Raw genomic sequence first — 24,366 nt, 5'->3', positions numbered from 1 at the left:
GAGCCTCATTGCACAGACCCTGTGCAAGGTCAGGGAAGAGGAGCAGCAAGTGTTACTCGTTGCGCCACACTGGCCCAACCGGACTTGGTTCTCGGAGCTAATGCTCTTGACGACAGCTCCCCCCAGGCCGATTCCCCTGACGAAGGACCTGCTTTCCCAGGGGAAGGGCACGTTATGGTATCCCAGGCCAGACCTCTGGAACCTCCATGTCTGGCCCCTGGATGGGACGAGGAGATCCTGAGTGGTCTGCCCCCGGCGGTGGTAGCTACCATTTCTCAGGCTAGGGCACCTGCCACTATGCGACTGTACGCCTACAAGTGGCGCCTCTTCTAGACCTGGTGTGCTTCTCGAGGAGAAGACCCACGGAGTTGTGCAATCGGGTCCGTGCTGTCCTTCCTACAAGAGAGACTCGAGACTAACCTCTCCCCCTCCACACTGAAAGTGTATGTAGCCGCCATTTCTGCTCATCACAACTCAGTTGCTGGGAAGTCTCTAGGGCAGCACGACCTGGTCATTAGATTCCTAAGGGGTGCGAGGAGGCGTAACCCGCCTCGTCCGCGCTCCATACCCTCTTGGGACCTGGATGTAGCCCTGACAGGTCTCACCAGGCCCCCCTTCGAGCCCCTAGGGGATGCCTCTCTTCCTCATCTCACGATGAAGACGGTTCTCCTTATGTCGCTTGCCTCCATCAAGAGGGTAGGGGATCTACAGGCTTTCTCTGTTTCCCCTGACTGCCTAGAATTCGGACCCAGGGATTCTCACGTTATCCTGAGACCTCGGCCCGGCTACGTGCCCAAGGTTCCCACTGCTCCCTTTCAGGACCAGGTGGTGAACTTACAGGCGCTCCCCACTGGGGAGGAAGACCCAACCCCGTCCGTGTTGTGTCCAGTACGCGCGCTGCGCCTCTACTTAGACCGCACACAGAGCTTCAGGAGCTCGGATCAGCTCTTTGTCTGTTTCGGAGGTCAGCAGCAGGGGAGAGCTGTCTCCAATCAGAGGTTGGCCCACTGGATTGTGGACGCTGTCAAGGCAGTTTACCAATCCCTAAATCGCCCGTGCCCCCTAGGAGTGAGGGCCCACTCCACCCGGGGTGTTGCCTCCTCTTGGGCTTTGGCACGGGGGGCCTCTCTCGCAGACATTTGCAGAGCTGCGGGTTGGGCTACACCTTCACAAGGTTTTACAACCTCCGCGTAGAGCCGGTGTCAGCCCGCGTCCTGCATGGCCACATGTAGGACCGGCAACTGGTAGGGTGTATGCCTGTTCGGTTCTTTTCCCCCTCTCTCGAGTGGGTCAGTATACCGTTTCAGCCTCCCTTCTTTCCCCACTGGGCGAAGAACAGGCACTCCATCCATCACTAAGCAAGCACCCTCTGGGGCGGGCTGGGCAGAGCAGCCCTGCCCCTTAGGCCGGTTATCTCCGGAGTTATTCGCAACATAGCTCTAACCGGACCTAGTGCTACCAGACGTTGCAACCCCCCAGTAGGGCGGTTCCGTCTGATGTATCTTCATGCTGGTTCCCACCTTGGTAACCCATGACCTCCCCAGGTGGACCTCCACCTTGCGGTTTTCTCTTCAACCACTCTTTCTTCCCATGAGTTCTCCCCCATGGGTGAGACCATGTTGGTATCTCCACTACACTCCTCCCTGCGGTAGGATGTGGTTTCTGTTGCGTATCCCCCACTTGAGGAAGTAGCGCTTACCCAGTGGCCTTACGGTTCCGGGCGGCTTCTCGCTGTTAGAGAAACAAGGCCGCCGCCTGTGAGGCCGAAGGTAGGGGCCTTCCCACCTTTCAAGAAAGCTCTTGGACCCCCTACCTACCCACTGGTAGGTTACAATTTCGCGGTAGCGCTCACGGCTGACACGCTAGGCCAGTCACTGTCGCTTCGTTGAGATTGTGACAGGGCACAGTGTTATGGCATTTTCCATTGGAACCCCATCTGTCGGTTCTACACAATGTCGAGAGACCGACAGAAAGGGAACGTCTCGGTTACGTTTGTAACCTCGGTTCCCTGATGGAGGGAACGAGACGTTGTGTCCTCTTGCCACAACACGTGCTGTCCTCTGCAGCAGTCGTGAGAGGTCTCAGGCTCCTCAGAACTAAGGTGAATGAATGATGCACGCCGTCTCCCTTTTATACCCGGATGTCCGGGGCGGAGTTCGGCATGCAAATTTCATATGCCAATTTTCATTGGCCTTTTCTAAGTAGTCGGAAGCGATTGGTTCTCAGGGACGAACCCCATCTGTCGGTTCGACACAACGTCTCGTTCCCTCCATCAGGGAACCGAGGTTACAAACGTAACCGAGAAGTTTTTTTTTACAGTTCTTTTGTTAAATGCCTGAAAAAAGCTCTGTGTTTAACAAAAACTCTAAATATTTTAACGTTTTATTTTACGACAAAACACACCATAATATCCTGCTTGTGATTATTTAAAGCTTTTACTTGTCTTAAAAACGGTGGTTGCTAACAAATTGTTGAAAGAGACTACTCAGTTAACACGGTAACGCACCAGATAACGTTTCAGCGATGTAACTTTGTGATTCCATTTTCGTAACAACGGCGTAACATTGGATGCTGTTGCACCGTGGTGATTATGTCCTAAAACGTACCTGAAATGGACTATATTTTTTGCAACGATGTACCAAATAATGTTTCTGCCATTTGACGAGCACTTCCCAATGCCCAAGTTGTTAACATCGTTTTTCTAACTTAATTTAACCACATCATCTTTCATAATATGGAGGGTTAAATTAATTTGTGATTTTATTTATTCTGTTAAAGAATAATTCCTCGCCACAGCAGAGCAGTGCAGTGCATTTATTTATTCATTTATTTATTAGATATTATTTATTATAATGATCTTGCTTGGTCTATAAACACCATGCACTGTGCTGTGTTTTACATTTCTGTGTTTTTCTTATTTGCTCCTGTAAAGCTGCTTTGGAACAATGCACATTGTGAAAAGCGCTATATAAATAAAATTGAATTGAATTGTTAAAGATAAAAAAATTCCATAATTGGAGTAATTTTCTATCCAAATATGCATAAAACACAATATAACAATTGATGAAACTGCACTCTACATCGACCAGTATACCACATTGCTAGAACGTTAACCGTGAGACTAACTTCTGGTTTGGCCTACAAAAATATAACATCCCTCCTGCACTCTATATGAGTAAACCAAATTAAAGAGAAACATGAGGTCAGTAGATTGATCAATGGACTGTGGGAGGTCCGTGGCAGTGGCGGAGCCAGACAATTTTCATAGGGGTGGCCAGACTGAGACCATAGCTCACACAGGGGTAGCACAGAAACTGATATCATCTTTTTTTTCCTATGTGGCAAGTCACTGTGGATCTAGTAGTGTTTCTTAGTTACTCACTCATTTATTAAACAGGCAGTGATTGCCATGTAGAATTACATCATGAAGATCCACATAAGCTTTTTAATGTATTACTAAACTGATTTTAAAAAAAAGATCTGAAACAATGTGGCATTGCAGAAGGTGGTGTCTTTTTAATTGGTGATACAGCTCACACCATAATGACAATTTACACGACATAAGAATATACCAGAATGCACTTTTATCAAACAAACATTACAATATCACAGAAAAACCAAAATATAGTAACCTTAACATTATGGGCAAGCATTTCAAAAATATTCCTTTGCAATATTGCATATTATCATTTGGCTGCCAACAAAACATTGTAATTCTCTTTCAAGGATATGACACAGACAGACAACCACCATTAAGCTAAATCAGCACTGAAAGTTGACTTTACTTTTAATGGCCTTCTACAACGCTCTTTTAAATGACACTGACACAGTGAAACTGTTTATAGCTTGCGACTTTCATACTGCTAAGTTAACAGCCTAAATTAACTTAGCAAACTGTACCATGTCTGTTTCAACTTCAGCACGCCAGCCATAATATACATACATTAAGACAAGAAACATTTCAAACATAGTGAATAAACTTAATTCTTCTTGTTAACTTACCTGTGACCTCTTCTCTCGCGGCGGGAAACAGACAGTCCTCCTACTGCACGCGCAAAGTCCGTTGGAGCACACGCGAACAACAACACTACTTCTTCTTCATTTGTAATTGTGTTGGTGGTTGAAATTCAAGTTGTGTGTATTACCGCCACCTTCAGTTTGGGTGGAGAAGTACTTGTTTGAGGTGCGAAAACGTTGCCGGCAAAGCGGTAGGGGGGGCCGTGGGGTGGCCAAAGATTAATTTATGGTGGCCTTGGCCACCATTGGCCACCCCCTGGCTCCGCCCCTGGTCCGTGGGCATGTCGTTTCCCAACTGCAAGCAAACTCTTAAACTATATGGTCAATGTTTATAATTAACTTTTTCTATCACAAGCCAATTTGGCTACTATATTGCTATTTATAGAACTTCTACTGGCGAAAATTCTACTGTATTTTAGGCACTGCCATTTTTTAACTTAAATGTGTTAGACTTCTAGTGAGTCACTAAAGCTAATGCTAGCTGTGTTGTGGGTCTGTTGTTTTTTCAGGAGTGTGTAGTTTTGACTGGCTAGCTAACATTTATCATGGAATCCATGAAGACTGGCAACATTTTTACAGTTAAACGTTGCCAAAATAGCTGGTACAAATGTAAAAAAGCCCTGCAAAATACTTGTTTTGACCATAATCCACAGAGCTAAATGTGGATGTGAGGGACCCAAGAAGAGTTCACATTTGCTCCACATTTACTGGGTCTTCTGATTTTAAACACTTCAGAGTGTTAAAAATGTCTTCTAAAGTTAAACAATACACATGTAAATAAAATCGATTCATGTTTTGATGGTATTTAGCCAAGATCCTGATAGCCGAGGTCGTGGTAGATTTTCAACATGTATTGATGAGAAAATGACATGCCGGCTTAACGGATCTCAACGTTGAGTCTCATTGGATCTCAGACACGACACCCTGGAGTCACTTTACATTTCTTTCATGATGGGTGTAAGCGTTGTTTTGAAGCATTTATATTTGCATATCAAAGACCCATCAACCTGTGAAATAATTGAATATGTCTTAATAGGATATGTCAGGTCACTTTTTTCATTTCATCCTCCCACCGGGGGTGTGGTAAATATTTACCACCACAAAATGTTTTGTATGTGCTTTTACAACATGGTTTCTTACTGGCCAGCTAATAAAATGGAAGTCTTATGCACTTAAAGGAAGTTTGTGACATTATTGTGGATAGTAATGATGGTAGTCAGTGATGTCCCAGAAATGTCAGTTGCTAACATTTGACCAAATATATTTCTTTGTTTTCATCAGAACAAAGAAATTTAAACAGTTTTGGAACAACTTGAGGTTGAGTAATTCATTTTGCAGAATTTTCATTTTTGTGTGGAGTATCCCTTTAAAGTAGCTTTCCTAAAACCGAGCATCCACCTCCTTTATTTGATCTTCCTCTCTTTTCTTGTAACTAATTTCTGGTAGACACCAGTAGCAGGTTAATTTAGCAGAGTGCCTTAGAGGACTTCTGTACATTCAAAGCAGATTAAAGAGATTCTTCAGTTAGCATCGATCTGCGGCTGAAAAGTACATAGCGCTACTTAGTGGAATTGAAACAAGCACTCAAGGCAGCACATAAGTAAGGCAGAAGTTTGTAGTCTCATCAAATCTTCAAAATCCTTTCATCATTCACAGGAAGCTGAAGGGTCCATACAATTTCGCATCAATTACAGCTTGATTTTCATGAGTGTAGTCTTATATAAGAGTAGATATTCCTGTGTGCTTTGCTAAACAGACATATTTTTATGCAGCACTGCCTAAGATCATTTCAAGCTACGATCATTTTGACACAATATGAATTGAACACAGTGAATGCGCTTTCGTAATAAAGTTAGACGTACGCATGCATAGAGTGCAATAACCCTGGATTATTAAATTTATCCTTTATTTCCATGTAAACTCACATATTCTCTTGTTGCAGTGCGAGATGAAGTGGGGCGTCTGAAGTGGTAGCTGTCATGAACAATACGATTTAAGATGTCAGGGCTTCTTTTGTTTCATACATGCAATAAGACACAGTGTTCCTCTGTCTTCTATCTTCAGAGGTATTCCTGGCAAGAACTGCGGGGCCATTATTGTGAAAGCAGAGGAACTTGGAAATTGCAGGGTACATCATCTTACTTGAACATCTTTTCATCTTTTCTCTTAACCTCTCTTCCCTTTGTGCTTATTTTCTTTTTTTATGGAAAGTTGCACCATATGCTCAATGCGTGAGTAGAGTCTAGTTAACACAACGCTGATATTAATTTAACCTGTATGTATTTTGCTGATCAGGAGTCAGTATTAATGCAGTTTTGTGGCAACAAACTGGACAAGAAAGATTTCTTCGGGAAGTCAGACCCTTTCCTGGCTTTTTACCGTACCAATGAAGACGGGACGTAAGTTGGAAATTTCTTTTGATTCAGTTGACAGTTCAATGGAGACTGGAATGAACAATGAGACATTTACAGTATTATATAGTATGCGGCTTTAGTATTTCATTAAAGCTCATTTTAGTTTTTCTCTTTATAACTGATGCACGTTAACTCCAAGCAAATGATTTTGCCGTGACTTTCTTTCATGATCCCTTCTTACCAACATCTTACATCTCCTCTTTCGTTTCTACTCTCCATGTGTTCTGTTGGATCCTGTTTGTCAGATTTACCATCTGCCATAAAACAGAGGTGGTGAAGAACACGCTGGACCCTGTGTGGCAGGCCTTCAAGATCCCCGTCAGAGCGCTGTGTAATGGGGATTATGACAGGTGAGTCAGACTCTTGCTACAGCATGTCGACTTGACAATGAGAGTGTGAAAAACGCATTTGAATCATTCTACAAACAAGTGCATCTTATGTCCCCCTTAAATGTTCGTGCAAGCAGTGATTTTCTTCATCCATATGGCTGTTTGCCTTCAGATATTTATAATGTCAACCCTGTTACCATGAGTTTTCAGAGTAAACAATACTCAGCTGAAATGTTCTGTTTATAATTTACATCCTTGAGCACAAGGCTAGCAATGTGTAACTGAACTTCAAACTGTCAACCCTGTTACCATCAACCCTGTTGTTTTTCTAAAGGCCGGAACACTTTAATAGATCAAATGTCGTTTTACTTCTTCACAGAGCAATAAAAATCGAGGTGTATGACTGGGACAGAGACGGCGGGTAAGAAAGAAAACCTGTTCTGTTAATCAGACGTATGAAGTTAGCATACAACTCAGTGTGCGTATGTTTTCAGTCATGACTACATCGGGGAGTTCAGCACCAGCTACAGGGAACTGTCTAAGGGCCACTCTCACTTCACTGTGTGGGAGGTGAGCCGCTTTCATTTTCCTCATGTATTTTTCAGATGTACACGCTCAAACACATGACCCTGTGCCTGAAATATCCGAGAAACTACCTGCAAGAGAACACTTAGGGTTTAATGGCTCACGCATTTAATGCTATTGCCCTCTCAAGTCCTAAAGTTTGGTACTGCCACAACAATGCAAGAGCAATTGACATTTTTTGCCCTGAAAAGGACATTTGTTCATCATCCTAGTGAAATCTCATCAGTTTGTCATCTTCTTTATGAGCTCGACATCACTGGAGTGTTAATATATTCTGTAAGAGATAAGAACACCTATCAAGAGCCCGATCCCGACACGTCTGCCAAACGTTTTCAGATGTTCATCCCCACCAAAAGCCTGTGATAATTTAGTCCTTCAGCACAAGATGACATCCATCGTCCCCTTCCCACAGTTCAGTTTTACGCCACTGAATTCACACAATCTTACCAGGCCACTGTCTCATGAAAAATGTGTTCTTATGCCACAATTGAAAAGCTTTTTGCTGTCTTCCATTGGTTGGACAAACAGGTAGTCTGCCAGTGTTGCGTTAGTTAATGGAAGTGGACAGAGTTTTTTGCAGCCGTGGAAACTGTGACTTTACTTATTGTTGGATTGCTCTTTGGGATGATGTGTTGGGTAATTTACTGGGAATTCGAATTCTACAGAAGTACGCACTTGCTCCATCCTCAGAGATCAAAACACTTTGGAGCATTACTTTAGAGCTCTGTTAAAACCTGCCAAACATCTTTTGCTAACCCACCGTATTACACCCGGCTGCATTTCTGCAGGTGCTGAACCCCAAGAAGAAGAAAAAGAAGAAAAAATATCTCAACTCAGGAACCGTGAGTGCATTTATAATTATATTCACAGTTCAATTCAGAAAGCAAGTTCAAAGAACAGACGAAAGCCATCCACGCCAAGTGCATTCTAACAAACAAACATCCATATTGGTAAGACTTCTTATTGAAGGTCCTACATTATATCTTCATAAGCAATGTACAATGCCCTCATAAGCTGTGCATATAAATATTCATAAATGCTGATGTAGCTCATCGCTAGTCTGCGCCGATACTGTGACTCTAGTGAGTTACGTCATCACCAGAGTCATGAATATTGATATGACATTTATGATTTAAGTATGCATTGCTTATCGAAAGTGTGATGGTGCCGTTTAGGACTGTAAATAGGAAGTGTTACCAAGCTTTCATCTCAACAGGTCACCCTGCTGTCCTGCTTCATTGATGTTGAGGTCACGTTCCTGGACTACATCAAAGGAGGGTGAGGATTGGCCTTCGTGTGCACTTCCACGTCACTAATGAGAGTCAATTATAAAGTTAGCTATATTTGAAGTGCGATTTAATGAAATGTGGTAAAAAGTAAACTGCAAATTCAAAGTAGTTTGTGAAATAGCATGAAAAAGATTTCATTTTACTTTTTTCATTTTACAGTTTATTTCTGCCGCAGTAGTTGGCTGAAAATTGCATTTTTTTTACTGTTTTTTACAGTGTTGGTCGATGTACAAATGAAAAATGTAGCACTGTCAAAAAGTTTTAATCTGAAAAATAATGTATCTGTAGATCAATAGATCATTGCATTAGTGGCACAAATGTTGTAGGTTTAATTCCCAGGGAAGTCACATACTGATAACATTTTTTATTAGTTCTGTCACGGTCCTGCCTTCTTGTTCATGATTTTCTAGTCGTGTGGCAGGATCGGGACAGATCCCTTATGTTTTGTGTGAGGAAGCCATGGGATGTTTATCTTTAGACATTCCATGTGTTTTCTCGTGTCTTGTTATTGGCCCCGCCCCTCTCGTTTCCTGTATTGCTTCCCTGCCATGTCTCATTACCCACACCTGCCCATTGTTATCCTCCTTTGTTAGTCTCCCTATTTAATGCCCTTGTATTTGCTGTCCTGTGCTGGTTCATTTTGTATCTTCCTCCTGTCGTGTCCTCTGAGTAAGTGTCTAGTTTTGTCACGATTCCTGTTCAGTTATTTATTATTTTGCTCTCTCTGGTTTTGCCCCTACGTGGGAAGTTTTTGGTTTGCATTTTTGCATTTTTTGAATACTCCTTAAATTACCTTATCTGTCCCCCATCGTGGGTGTTTTTTGTTTGTACATTTAAATAAATAATTGTTTTTGCTGCCATTGCCGCCTGCATCTGGGTTCTTCTGTCCTGACCCTGACAGTTCACTGTAAAAAAACAGTAATGTTGCCGAATTTTGCAGTTTACAGGAATTTTGCATTTTTAAATGCGGTAAAAAGTAAACTGCAAATTCAAAGTTGTTTGTGAAATAACATGAAAACGTGTAATTTTACTTTACAAAAAATGTTATGCCGCCGTAGTTGTAAAACTTTTTTTACTGCTTTTTTACAGTGTTGGTCTATGTACAAATGAAGATGTGTTTTTTGCATTGAATTGATAATTCACCCAAAAATCTTTCATCGTTTACTAGCCTTGTGTAATTTCAAACACAAAAGAAGATATTTTGAAGAATGTTGGTAGCAAAAACACTGACCCTCATTGACTTCCATTATATGGAAACAAAACCACTTAGACATTTCTCAAAATAGTTTCTTTTGTGTTCCACAGAAGAAAGTGGCTTTGTACAGGTTTTGAAAAACATGAGGGCGGATAAATGAGTTGCTCCAATCGAAATTCTATTATGGAATTTGAAATATTTCCTGAAAAAAAGAACGATATTACAGTCAAAGACGATCACCATGCATTGTTGGATGCCGTCTTTTATTGTTGTACATTTCGGCAGCACGTCTTTCATTGCATACCGCATGCTGTAGAAATCCCGAGTGACTGTTAATATTACAGTATGCTCTTTTGAATGCTGCAGTCTCATCTATCATGTTTTTGAACCATTGTGCCTTACCAACCATTAATAGTTTCTTCTCTTTTCCCCCGCCTCATCTCTCCACACACATACACACACACGTTTACAGGGAGCTTCGCTGCATTTTGATGCAGTAAAAACCTGAGCTATAAATAGCATCTCTATTCTGAGCGATGCAGAGACCCCAGGCACATGACCTGGTCTTCAAACAGTTGAGCAAACACTGAAAATATCGAAGGAGTAATTGGAAGGTTCTGCATAGAGACAGCAGCAGAACATTGTAGAGATGCTCTGTAAATGTGTGTTCTGTCAAAGAGACAGCAAAAGCAGAAAACTGTAGAGAGAATATTGATTAAAGGCAGGAACGCTCTCGGGGAATAACTCGGGGAATTAAACTGACCACAGTTTAAATTGAGCAGAGAGACGCTTTTACAAAGTCAGCTCGCTGGAGATTTCACAGGAGAGCTTTATTATGCATCATAGATTTTATTCTCATAAAAGGAGTCACATATGTGCTCACGTTACTGTTTTCGCTCTCTTCACTTTCAGCACTCAAATCAATTTTACGGTGGCAATTGATTTTACAGCATCAAACGGTGAGTTTGTCTTGACTGAAAGATTTTATAAATCTAACGGGAGCGTGTATAAATTCACATCTTATTTATACGTTAATAACATTTTTATTGCGAGTAATGATGTTATATTAAGGAGGTACGTTCTGCTGTGTTAATCTAAACACAACTAATAATATTGTGGTTTATTTATGACAGGTAACCCATCCCAGCCTACCTCTCTGCATTACATGAGCCCGTATCATCTGAATGCGTACGCGCTGGCCCTGAGAGCCGTGGGGGAGATTATTCAGGACTATGACAGTGATAAGATGTTCCCTGCACTGGGGTTTGGTGCAAAAATGCCTCCAGACGGTCGAGTGTCTCATGAATTCCCCCTGGTGAGGATTGTGTGTAGTTTATATTTAAACAGTTTACATGTGCAATTAGTTCTATCCTAAGAAATATTCAGCATAGACAGCTGAAATCCATCATTTTGGGTTAAAAATAATGCTTTAAAAGTTGAGCTGGGGTGATTTCACAGGTAATGTCTCCTTGTGCAAGTAACTTGCAATTTTATGTTTCAAACAGAGATGGCAAACCCTTCTCCATTTTTTGGGTATTATCTGATCTCACAGGAATTTGTAACTATTTTATGAGGTGGCAAATTCACATGAATTCGCACATTGTGAATCGTACAAAAACATACGATTATTAGGAAAAAATCAAAACTGAAGCCCCTCCCCTAAGCCAACCAATTTGGCATCGGACGATGTCTACAGTGAAACACCACGATGGACGATGACATCAGGTAGTACACGCAGTTATAAAGTCACTCACGTCTTCTCTATACATACGCGAGCTGCGCAGATATAAAGGGGTCATATGACACGGCTAAAACGAATATTATCGTTTGATTTAGATGTAATGCAATGTATATACACAATTTAAGGTTAAAAAACGCTGTATTTTCCACATACCGTGCTTGTTTGTATCTTCTCTTTGCCCCGCCTCTCTGAAACGCGCAGATTTTTAACAAAGCTCATGGCTCTGAAAAGCGAGGTGTGCTATGATTGGCCAGTTAACCAGTGCGTAGTGATTGGTGGAATACTGCAAGCGTGTGACGGAAATGTAACGCCTCTTACCATATTTGGAACATCAGGTTCCAAAGCAATTGTACTGACAGGTACGCCCACCTTACTTGCGTATACATTTGGGTGGTTTTAGTCAAATCATACCACGAACTGACGTAGATTTGTGGGGGTGTGGTTACACGAGGCGTTTCAGGCAGGTCTGGGTGAGCATTTGCTTTTAGATAGAATGCATCTTTTTTAAGTCACAGGCGTCTACTCTATACATGCGCGAGCTGTGCGGATAATAAGTCACGTGCGTCTACTCTATTTAAACTCAGCGCAGTTTAAAAAGTCAGCATTGGAATCAGGATGCTGGCTCAACATCGTGATGTCTTTCAGCCATTGGCGGTGGACGATGCCATCGTCTATGGCCCAACCCTAGTATGAAAAAGATAATACAAATTCATACAAAGCAGACACCTCGTAAAATTGTTACGTATTCCTGTGAGATTGTGTTGGTATTGTTGTTTCTGGTTTGAACATTTTAATTCACAAGAAATCCTACAAAGTATGCGATTACCAATAGGAGTAAAGCAGCGGAGCTCACGTCATCTGTCTCCCGTCAGTTACTGCAGCGTTTGTTTATAACTGTTACTAGAGCAACCAAAGCTGAATGACCTCATAGCGAGAGATGGACGACACACAGCGACAGATTTGCTGGTGGTGTGCACGCAGCATTAGGTTCTCTTTCTGTCGGTCTCTCAACGTTGTGTCGAACCGACAGATTGGGGTTTGTCTTGAGAACCTATCATCTTGATAGGCGGCCATCAACCTGAGTATTTTGAAAAGGCCAATGAAAATTGGCGAATGAAATTTGCATGCCGGACTCCTCCCCGGATGTCCGGGTATAAAAGGAAACCGGCGTGCTCATTCATTCACCGTTTGTTCTTCAGAGCCTGTGCATCTGATGAGCGATACAGCGATCTTCAGTGATCTACTTCTGCTGGAATTTACGACGTAGTGCAGCGGACAGTCCCTTCCTGCAGTGACTCTCCCCTGGGCGTCTCGGCAGTTCCGGAGGTGTTCGAGCGAATTTCCTTTTCTAAAAGAGCAAATTTCTCCAGCGTGGCATGGCCCGCTGTTCTCATGGGTGCAACGCGCTCATTGAGGAAGGGGACGGACACGATGTCTGCCTCAGGTGTTTGGGTCTCTGGCACGCTGAGGCAGCCTTTGTGGATACGTCCTGCTCGCACTACGGGCAGATGGTGATCCAGACGTTGCGGTCACGGGTAGCTGTCTTCTTTATGGACACAGCCGCCACCTCGTCTGCTACCCGTTCTGAGACTGCTGTGTCTACGGCCCTGCCGTCCGCTTCGGCTAGCACCGGGGGTTATATGGGGATTACCGTAAACGTTAACCTGTCAGCCACAGGCTCACGGACCGTTCACGCCCCGTCTCGCTCGTCTGACCATTCCTCAAGAAACGGTCCTACCCCGTCTTGTTCCTCGGCCACGTACTCGGGAGTGCGTGACGAAGATGAGATGTCGATTGCAGCATCGGAGGGCGACTTATTGGCATCTGACCCCGACGATTCCTCGGAGCTCCCTCCCCTGGGAGGTCGAGCCCAGGAAGAGGCGGACGTCGAGATGTCTACCATGCTCTTCCGGGCCGCCGCGAGCATTGGGCTACAGTGCACCGCCTCTCCCCCAGCGCTCACGGTTGGATACGTGGTACCTGGGGTCTGAGCGCGACACCAAGCCGCGCCCGCCCCGGTCCTGTTTTTCCCGGAAGTACATGAGGAGCTCAGTAAGACGTGGAACGCACCCCTCACGGCCCGTTCCAGTCAGACCGGCTCTGTCACCCTTACTTCCCTCGATGGTGGGGCAGCCCGGGGCTATGTCGAGATTCCCCAGGTGGAGCGTGCCATCGCGGTGCTCTTATGCCCGCAGACGGCGGCCACCTGGAGAGCTCGGCCTAGACTCCCATCCAAGGCGTGCAAGTTTTCGGCATCTTTGGTGTCAAAAGCTTTCGCTGCTGCGGGCCAGGCTGCCCCCTCCCTCCACGCCATGGCCATCCTGCAGGTCCACCAGGCCAAGGCATTGAAGGAGCGCCACGAGGGCAAGACCGACTCAGCGGTGACGCAGGAACTCCGTACCGCCACCGATCTCGCTCTACAGGCGACTAAGGTGACGGCGCGGGCCCTGGGTCGGGCGATGTCCACTATGGTGGTCAGGAGAGGCACCTCTGGCTTAACCTTGTGCAGATGCGGGACGCTGAGAAGGTTCGCTTTCTCGACGCCCCCATCTCGCAGGGTGGGCTGTTTGGTGACACCGTCGAGGACTTCTCCCAGCAGTTCTCGGCGGTGAAGAAGCAGACGGAGGCCATCAAACACATCCTGCCCCGCCGCGAATTGGCCGCCTTCAGGCCTTCGAGATCCTGAGCGGCGTCTGCTTCCCGGCAGCCCCGGCCCTCTTCGACACCGGCTGCAGTGCCACCTTCCCAGGCAGCCTCCCAGAAAACGACGTCGAAGAGGAAACCGCCTCCCCGTCAGCAGCCGTCGCGGAAGCAGAAGCGGCCCTGACTGGGAGACCCCAGGGAGATCGAGGTTACAGACGGGCCCGACCCCAGCCACTCCATCGCTTTGGGGTCGGATAGGGACGTTTCCTGCCCCGTCTCACCAGCTGTTGGCCCCCCGGGGGGCTGGCGCCCACCTACTCACAAAAAGAGTTTCCTCTCTCTCTGGGTTATCACAGCCGCTCCCAGCCTCGGCACGACGGTGGACGGCAACTCGACGTTGCATCACGGCGAGGCGCAATGTCGAGTATAAACACCAGCCCTCAGCACTCTCAGTCAGACAGAGCGGTGAGCTGCGTAATCGCCAGGCAGGAAAAACAGCAAGGGATCCCCGGCAAGGGATCCGTACTGCTAGCCATCGAACCTCCCCCGGGGGACGATGAAGAAGATCAAACCCTTAGTCCCCCTGTCACGGTTTCTGGGAGCCTGGCTTCAGCTTCCCAGACCGTCAGGCTGGCTAGGGAAGACGATCCGTCTTGGCTACGCGATCCAGTTCGCCAGACGCCCTCCCAAGTTCGGGGCATCCTTTCTACCTCAGTCAGAGGCAAGGATGCGCCCGTACTTCGGGCCGAGGTCACCACCCTTCTGGCGAAGGGAGCGTTCGAGCCCATCCCACCAGCCGAGATGTTCAACTGGTTTTACAGCCCGTACTTCATTGTCCCAAAGAAAGGCGGGGGGCTGCGCCCTATCTTAGACCTTCATGTTCTGAACAGGCACCTGCACAAGCTGCCGTTCAGGATGATCACGCAGAAGCGCATCCTGACATCAGTCAGGTGTCAGGATTGGTTCATGGCAATCGACCTGAAGGACGTGTACTTTCATGTCTCGATCCTCCCTCGACATCGGCCGTTCCTACGGTTCGCGTTCGAGGGGCAGACATATCAGTACAGGGTCCTCCCCTTCGGTCTGTCCCTGTCTCCACGGGTCTTCACGAAGATCGTGGAAGCCGCCCTCCTTCCCCTCAGGGAAAGAGGTGTGCAGGTACTAAACTATCTCTACGACTGGCTCATCTTGGCTCACTCGCGAGATCTGTTGGGTACACACAGGGACCTGGTGCTCCGGCACCTAGATCGTTTTGGGCTACAGGTCAACTGGGAAAAGTGCAAGCTCTCCCCTGTGCAGAGCATCTCCTTTCTCGGTATGGAACTCGACTCTGTCTCCATGACAGCGTGACTGACCACAGAGCACGCTCAGTCAGTGTTAGACTGCCTGAAGCATTTCAGGCAGTCAGTGGTCCCCCTGAAACAATTTCAGAGGCTCCTGGGACACATGTCCGCTCCAACACTGGCTACAGAGTCTGGTTCCCTGGAGAGCTTGGTACACTGGCAGCAGGTGTAGGGTCATCACGCTTTTCTGCCGGCGCTCCCTGACCCCCTGGTCTTCCATGACCTTCTTGCGGACAGGGGTCCCCTTAGGGCAGGTGTCAAGGCACGTTGTGGTGACGACGGATGCCTCCCTGTAGGGTTGGGGTGCTGTGTCGGGATGGTGGATGGGCCCCCGCCTGCATTGGCATATCAACTGCCTAGAGTTGTGGGCTGTGCTACTTGCACTGAAGAGGTTCCAACCTCTCGTCCAGGGCAAGCACATGCTGGTCCGGTCGGACAGCACAGCTGCCGTGGCGTATATCAATCATCAGGGTGGCATTCGCTCACGGCAGCTAACACAACTCACCCGATGCCTCCTCCTCTGGAGTCAGCAGGTGATCAGCTCCCTGCTAGCCACACACATCCCAGGTGACCTGAACCAGACAGCCGACGCGCTCTCTCGTCAGTCGACGCCTCGCGGAGAGGTGGACCTGTTTGCCTCCCCGGACTCCACCCATTGTCTGTTTTGGTACTCCCTGACCGACGGTCCCCTCGGCACGGATGCCCATGCACAGCTGGCCGCGGAACAAGCGGAAGTACGCCTTCCCCCCAGTGAGCCTCATTGCACAGACCCTGTGCAAGGTCAGGGAAGAGGAGCATCAAGTGTTACTAGTTGCGCCTTACTGGCCCAACCGGACTTGGTTCTCAGAGCTGGTGCTTCTGACAACAACTCCCGCTTGGCCGATTCCCCTGATGAAGGACCTTCTTTCTCAGGGGAAGGTCACGTTGTGGCATCCCAGGCCAGACCCCTGGTAACTCCATGTCTGGCCCCTGGATGGGACGAGGAGATCCTGAGTGGCCTACCCCCTGCTGTGGTAGAGACCATCACTCAGGCTAGGGCCCCTGCCACTAGGAGGCTGTCTCTCGCGGAGAAGACCCACAGAGATGCTCAATCAGGTACGTGCTGTCCTTCCTACAGGAGAGACTTGAGGAAAACCTCTCCCCTTCCACACTTTGCCGCACATCATGAACCAGTTGCTGGCAAGTCTCTAGGACAGCACGACCTGGTCATCAGGTTTCTTAGGGGCACGAGACGGTTGAATCCGCCTCGCCTGCGCCCCGTACCCTCTTGGGACCTCGAAGTGGTCCTGGCGGGCCTCCAGAGGCCCCCCTTCGAGCCCCTGGGAGAGGCCGATCTTTCTCGCCTCACGATAAAGACGGCCCTCCTGGTGGCGCTCGCCTCCATCAAGAGGGTAGGGGATCTACAAGCATTCTCTGTGTCCACGTGTTGCCTAGAATTCGGGTCTGGATACTCTCACGTGATCCTGAGACCACGGCCCGGCTACGTGCCCAAGGTTCCCACCACTCCCTTCCGGAACCGGGTGGTGAACTTGCAGGCGCTCCCCACTGGTTGTGTCCAGTATGCGCATTGCGCCTCTACTTGGATCGCACGCAGAGCTTCAGAAGCTCTGAGCAGCTCTTTGTCTGTTTTGGAGGTCAGCAGAAGGGGAGGGCTGTCTCCAAACAGAGACTGGCGCACTGGATCGTGGATGCCATTGCCACGGCATACCAATCACAAGATCGCCCCTGCCCATTTGGAGTGAGGGCACACTCCACTCGGGGTGTAGCCTCCTCGTGGGCACTGTCTCAGGGCGCCTCTCTGGCAGACATCTGCAGAGCTGCGGGTTGGGCTACACCCAATTCCTTCGCGAGGTTTTACAACCTCCGCATGGAACCGGTGTCAGCCCGCGTCCTGCAGAGCAACAGGTAGGACCGGCAGCCGGTAGGGCGTGTGCCTGCGAAAGCCCTTTCCCCCTTCCGTAGGTGGGTCAGCGGCTGTTTCCGCCTCCCTTCTTTCCCCACTGGGTAAAGAACAGGCATTCCATCCATCACTAAGCACCTTCCTGGGGACAGGCTGGGCAGAGCAGCCCTGCCCCCTTAGGCCGGGGAATAGTTGAGCCATCTGCATAGCTGTAACCGGACCTAGTGCTCCAGACGTGGTAAACCTCCCACCATGGATGGTTCCGTCTGATGTAGCCTCATGAATGGTTCCCACCTCGGCAACCCATGACCTCCCTAGGTGGACTTCCACCTTGCGGTTAACTCCTTCAGTCCGCACATTTTCCCATGAGTTCTGCCCTGATGGTGAGACCATGTGGTGTCTCCACTAATCCCTCCCTACGGTAGGTAGTGGTCTCTGCAGCGTTTTCTCCCAGGGGGGAATAATGCTTACCCAGTGGCCCTTACGGTGCCGGGCGGCTTCTCACCCATGACGGCTGGTCAAGACAAACCACAATCTGTCGGTTCGACACAACGTCTCGTTCCCTCCATCAGGGAAATGAGGTTACATACGTACTCTGTTTTTCTAATAGAGTCGATTTTGAATGAGAAAAAAGTACTGGGCATGACTTGTTTTTTCACTGCGATTTGATTGGATGTTTATAAACAGCCGTTGCATTTTGCAGTTGATGACAGTTGAAGGGGAGGAGTTAACAGATGCTCCGCCCAGGCCGTCTAACTTGCATCATTTAAGATGGATAGTCACTAGAGGGCAGAAGTGCATTTTCAGATTTTAACAGAATACTATGAGGGCACATGAATTTTTAAAAGAGAATGATTCACATTGGTAAACTACGTATTTACAATAAACGCTGCAAGATTTCATGAAAAATACTAATTGTCTTTTTTTTTTCACTGGGACTTTAAACTCACTCAAAGGTGAATTCACAAAGCAATAGTGTCTCTTTAGCATAGTGTTTTAGTGCAAAACCCTACATTGCATTTACAAACCACCTGATTCAGGTGCTTGGATCGCAGCGCTGGAGTGATGCTGTAGGGTCTCAGTTAAGTATGCAAGATCACAGTAGTCGACTGCATTCTCCACTAGCTAGCACTCAAAACTGCCCTGGATAATGGGCTATCGTGCTGAGCAAATTACTTTCAGCAGAGATGATTTGGGTGTGTGTGCAACGTTTCTCGATTTTTCGGATTTCCTTTATTGAACAGAGGGCTAAAATATAGACAGTGCATGCATATAGATAGCGGCTGCCTAATTGATAGATGTGGATGAGAAATTAGAAATTTCATGAACAATAAAGATTGGCAGAATCTAGTACATGGATATTACCCGTTTCAGAGGACTCAGTGTTTTTTTTTTATTTTGTTCTATTCAGCACCCACAAAGCTGCCACCTAAAATCCATCCCATAATCCCATTTACAGTAGGACACAGATCCTTCTTATTGGTTGAAACAGATGCATTGCCGGAGGCTGACTCCATATGTACTCAGTAGAGCATTAAAGTTGAGTGAATAGCTGTTTAAAACGCCTCGTACAGACTGGAGGACCCTTCTGGTATATAAGCATGTGTGCTTATCCCAAACTTTTGATGGCAACATCCTTGTTGTCATATTTATTTATTTACCGTTGTTGTTGTTGACTCATTAATCACAAAGACTGCTCACAGTAAATGAAATAAAGGATGTTAAATAAGCACATATAAGCAGATGTGGTCTTTGCGTGTCCACATACTTTTGCCGATATAGTTTGTATGCATATATTTATTTACAATATTTCCTTGCAGAACGGGAATCCTGATAATCCATACTGCAGCGGTATAGATGGAGTTCTTGAAGCATATTATCAGAGTCTGAAGTCTGTTCGACTGTACGGACCGACATACTTCTCACCTGTCATTAATCACGTGGCACGGTAAGGTGCTATATTTCAACATTCTCAGCATACACAACCGAGCACTTGCAACACCATGGATTCAATCCCAGGCATCACACTTTTAATGTTGCTTTTGGGATACGCAGTCATATATCAGTTTGCTTCTTGTGCAGATATGCGTCGTTGGTAAAAGACGGATCAGAATACTTCATTCTTCTCATCATCTCTGACGGGGTCATCTCTGACATGGCTCAGACAAAAGAGTCCATTGTAAACGTAAGTACTGTAATACAGAGCAAAAGCAAACTTCGCTCAAATATAAGTAAAGCGAAAGCGGTGACGTTTATAATCAGTCATGAAACAAATCCAGCTTGATTACTTTGTAATCGACAGGCCGAAGCGGTTATTGTTCTTTACACTAGAAGAGATGACTATTATATGAAACATTAGGCCCTCGCGCACTCCACAGAAGAGAAAAATTATCTCTCTCCCACTCGCAAAACTAGTTGGGGTATGCCAGTACAGTATGAATAATCCAGAATTAGAAGAAAAAAGGCCTGAATTGAATCTATTTGTCATTCGCTGGAAAACACGTCAAGCGAGACACTGAAATGAGATTTAGTAAACTAGGTTGTGCAGGCTGTGATGGGGAGAGTTTCTCGAATGCCTGACAGGAGTCGTTTATAATGTGCATATGTCAGAGCGAGTGCTGTTTCACCCTCGAGCGAGGCGCATTACCTGAACCTTATGAATCTGCATCATATTTCATACGTCATAATTACAGCACAATGGCAGCCACCTCGTGGCACTTTTTCCTGAATGGGAGAGAGAGAAATTTAGCCCTTAGAAACGGATGTAGATGTGGTCAGAAAAAGTTTTGCTCCTAAAGAAGAATCATTGAATCATGGCTCATGACTCACGACATTTGGGTCAATTCTGTTAAATAATGGAAGTGTCATACAGGTTGTTTTCTAGCTTTATAAACCATTTACATAAAAATAATATATCACAATATCCTGATACAATAATATAAATGAAATGTAAAAAAAATGCATAGAAAAAATACCAATATGGGTTGTAGATCATTTAAGGCCCCTTCACTTGATAACTGTATTAGTGTCCACTCTACACCAGCAAACAATAATATTATGTTTCTTCTAAGCTCACACGCTACACTTTTACATTTTAATGCACAACATCTATAGATTTGAATGGATTTTGGTTGGCTGTCAATGTATAATTGTTTATCAGCTGGAATAAAAACATACTAAAGTGATTCCAGTGATGTTAATCCTCTGTATTATTATTGTTAAAGTCATGATGTGGATAAAACTTTAGCTTATAATTATTGTCCTTGGTGTAAATAGGACTTTATTTTAAATAAACTTGCTCAACCAGGGCTCTTGACTAACTTTTTGCACTGGTTGCACTGGTGCGCCTAACTTTTTTTCTTAGGTGCACCAGCACAAAAGTTAGGTGCACCCAAATTTTCGACCGCATCGCATTTAACACAAGTTCACTTTTTTTTTTAAATCGCTGTCCATATAGGCAATATTGACTTGTAAATGATTAACTAACAATCTGGTCAACATAAAGTTCTTTATTTGAAGCACAATTCTACAAGAAAGCAGGGCTCTAGACTAACACTTGAGAGAGGTGGCACTGGTGCTACCAAGTTATTCAGTTGGTGGCACCAGCCCTTAATTTGATAGCACCAGAGTCATGGGGTGAGGTAAGAAAAAATAATCACTAAAACTTAATTAAAATGTGTTTAATACATTAATAAATCAATTAGAAATTAATACAAATCATTGTTTATGATTGAATTATTTTTAGTGTATATGTAAACTCTCTTTCAACACTTTACCATATTTAAAGCACATCTTTCTTAAAGCTACTTTCTTCCTTTATTTGTTGTGAACGACTCCTATAAGAGAACACAATTCCTTTAATATCAGTGAGTGTTTTTGGGCCCGTTGTTGTTTGATGAACATTATAAACAGAGATCTTTATTGTGCTGCTGCCCCTTTAAGAGCTCGCGCAATATACTGGAACACGTGTTTTGTTTCCCAACTGTTTGGTCACGAAACAAACTGAATACCTTTCCAAGGTTTCTTGTTAATATGGGAATTTTTTAGCTTATTTTGTGTTAATATGTCCGTTTCAGAGTAAGAACGTGTGAAAGAGAACTCCGTTAAGTATTTTGTGCTCTGACTCTCTGGGCGCGCGCATCTCAAACAACCCGCGAGACCTGAAGGCTTTTAGTGATTATTCTTCATGAAAGCTGCATTGATACACGTTTGGCTTCTATCAATAGCGACTCACAAATAAATCGTATTTAGCGTGATGTATAACGTTTTGTATGCTTTGCAGTATTGTTAGAGATCTGTATACAATAGTTTAGTGCATAAAGTTTAAACACGTTTCCTGCATTAGCTTCACATGCATACAATACTTGCAACACATTTCGTTATCTTTGCTGTTTTGTACCTTAGCAGGGGAAAATCTTGTATTCTGCATATTTATTTAAGTTGCGAGATTGAGCGCTTCACTCGTCTGCTCTTCCGGTCCTTCGCCTCTTACCCGTAACCCGCGAATTACGTCTTTGGGGGCGGGGCCACTGATAGATAAGTGAATGGTTGAAGGAGGGGAGACGAAAATGAGTGACTGAATGCGCCGCTTGCGCAATATAACATTTCTGCGCATTAAATTTATAATACGCAAAAATTATATATTGATCAGTTTGACAGTTGCACCGGTGCGAACATTAAGAAAAACAGGCAGGAAAAACAGTCGCAAAATGAGACCATTTAGTCGCAGTCTAGCGTGTCGGAGTATTATTTATGATTTTCGGACGGATCAGGCCTTAACTTAACATTCTTAACGAAAAAGTTGTCAATCGTTCTTTTCATCTTCTCTCATCATCCGCGGCTACATCCACTCACTCTGTTTATCTGACGGGCCTAGGCTACTCACCTCTCTCTGTCTGACTCCAGCACAGCATTTTCACACGTACACACACCTACAGGAATATCTGGACCACGGCCAATCAGAGGGGGGTCCGCCCTTCACTATCTCTGATTGGTTTAGACCACGACATGGGCCTAATGTGTCTGTTGTTGAACCACAGGGAGACTTTCGCAGAGACTTTTTTTCCCTCGAACGGCTGGTCGCACCTGTGCGACCTCAGATTTTTTTTAGTCGCACCATTGAGAAATTAGGTCGCATGTGCGACTAAATTGGTCGCACTCTAGAGCCCTGTCAACAGGGGCTAGCTAATTTACAAACCAATTGCATTTGTTTGTAATTATTAGCTAATTTATGATTTTTATAATGTTTCATACACTGGAAAAAATACTCATAAAAATAGTTATATTCGTAAAATATTTTTTTGTGAAGTAAAACCACATGTTTTTCCTGTTATTTTGTAAATTTGCATTCTATTTCTATTAGGGGTGGAACGGTACACAGAAGTCACGGTTCGGTACGTACCTCGATTTTGGGGTCACGGTTCGATACGGGTTCGGTACAACAGGAATAGGCAACAAATCCCCAGTGCTTGCTTTTTTCTGTTTATTTTGAACAGGCAGTAGTGTTTGGTCACAATCAGCTACAGAACTGAAAATATGAAAGTACAAAACAAATATAATAATGAAAAGAAAAACGTTTTAATTAGGAGACTATATATTAAACTTTCAAAGGTTAAGCCCAAACCTCTCCTAAAACAACAGAAAAACATTAAATTAAATTTGTTGTTAATGCAACAGCAGGTGCAGTGGACAAGTCGTGTTCAATCAATGCTCTCGTGCGTGTGTATAGAGAAGGGACCACGGACTGCCTTATGTGCGCACGAGATGGGACAGTGTAACGTGGCTCGAGCACATTTAATAAATACTTGAAGCCGGGATCCTCTACTACTGTATATGGGCTGTATAAAGCTGCAGGGATTAGTTGTTGCACTACTGTAGTCTTTTTTGCCTAAAGCCCATTGCACATTGAGTCTGAAATTTGCGTCCGAAATCTCCGCACGTTAAAAAATAAACACGACCTCACGTTGTGTCAATCACATTTACACACTGCCTCCGATATTTTCGTCCGTCATAAAAAAATTCGGACCGGGTTCGATTTTCTGCGTTTTTCGTATCCTTCAAGCATTTTGAGTGGCCTTTTTTAACCATTCAGAGACACTGTACAAACGAGAGCCAAATACGAAAAAACGCATACGACAATTTCGGACTGTATGTGCAAAGACCTTAACTCCGGTGACTGGCACATCTGGATGATGTCGTCTGATATGTGTTATCATATTGGTCGTATTTCCACTCACTTACCGTACAGTTGCCTTACAACGCCGACACACCGTCGTCGTCCTATCGACGACTCGCTCTCCTTTACTGCCGTACTTCACAGGAAACCCGAAACTTTCCCACACTACGGATTTAAAACAAGCAGGCGGGTCTTCGAGCTCTTGCGTGCTGTCTGAACTTGCCATTCTTATTTTCGATGTATAGCAGATATCTTCTGCTTTTCCCTGTTGTGACAGTTAGCGTTGCATTATCATGCGCGCCCCCTTCTGGGCGCCTGTGACTGACTGTATTCGTCGTCAGAGTATATGAACCGGACCGTGACGCCTGGACCGTGACGGTTCGGGACGAATACATGAACCGTTCCACCCCTAATTTCTATAGTTCTTCTACCGTATTTTAAAAATAAATAAATTCCTGTTTTTTTTACAGCATATAGTTACTTTTGTGATTGTCACATTCTGTCACTTTTTGCACTTATTGTTTTGGCTGTTAAACCCTCCGGCCGCTCTCCGTAATCAGCCTCACTCACGACTCTACGTGTCTCATCTACTCACACCTGCTACTCATTTTCTCCCCCCTATTTAATCCTGTCTTCTGCCTTCGTTCAGTGTGAGTTCATTTTATGTGATGTTTAGATACTGTTTTGTGGCTTACCTTTGATATTCTGTCCAGGAGGCACCTGCAAGAGTCTAAC

At 45.3% G+C, this 24,366-nt stretch overlaps 1 protein-coding gene across 1 annotated transcript in view; it reads left to right on the top strand.

Annotated features, from left to right (window-relative positions):
* cpne8 (copine VIII) overlaps positions 1-21,183 on the top strand; it is a 55,668-nt gene extending 34,485 nt beyond the window's left edge. The window contains exons 7-17 of the mRNA XM_057330205.1: positions 6,082-6,145; positions 6,313-6,416; positions 6,677-6,781; positions 7,140-7,181; positions 7,255-7,330; positions 8,134-8,187; positions 8,562-8,623; positions 10,742-10,788; positions 10,963-11,144; positions 19,277-19,404; positions 19,539-21,183. Of these exons, the coding sequence (XP_057186188.1) occupies positions 6,082-6,145; positions 6,313-6,416; positions 6,677-6,781; positions 7,140-7,181; positions 7,255-7,330; positions 8,134-8,187; positions 8,562-8,623; positions 10,742-10,788; positions 10,963-11,144; positions 19,277-19,404; positions 19,539-19,740 (1,066 nt within the window). The 3' untranslated portion in view covers positions 19,741-21,183. The remainder of the gene's footprint in view (positions 1-6,081; positions 6,146-6,312; positions 6,417-6,676; positions 6,782-7,139; positions 7,182-7,254; positions 7,331-8,133; positions 8,188-8,561; positions 8,624-10,741; positions 10,789-10,962; positions 11,145-19,276; positions 19,405-19,538) is intronic.
* Positions 21,184-24,366: the final 3,183 nt, after the last annotated feature.

The sequence above is a fragment of the Triplophysa rosa genome, linkage group LG3, assembly GCF_024868665.1.
Source record: "Triplophysa rosa linkage group LG3, Trosa_1v2, whole genome shotgun sequence".
NCBI lineage: Eukaryota > Metazoa > Chordata > Actinopteri > Cypriniformes > Nemacheilidae > Triplophysa > Triplophysa rosa.
This window is presented reverse-complemented; position numbering and strand designations above follow the sequence as displayed.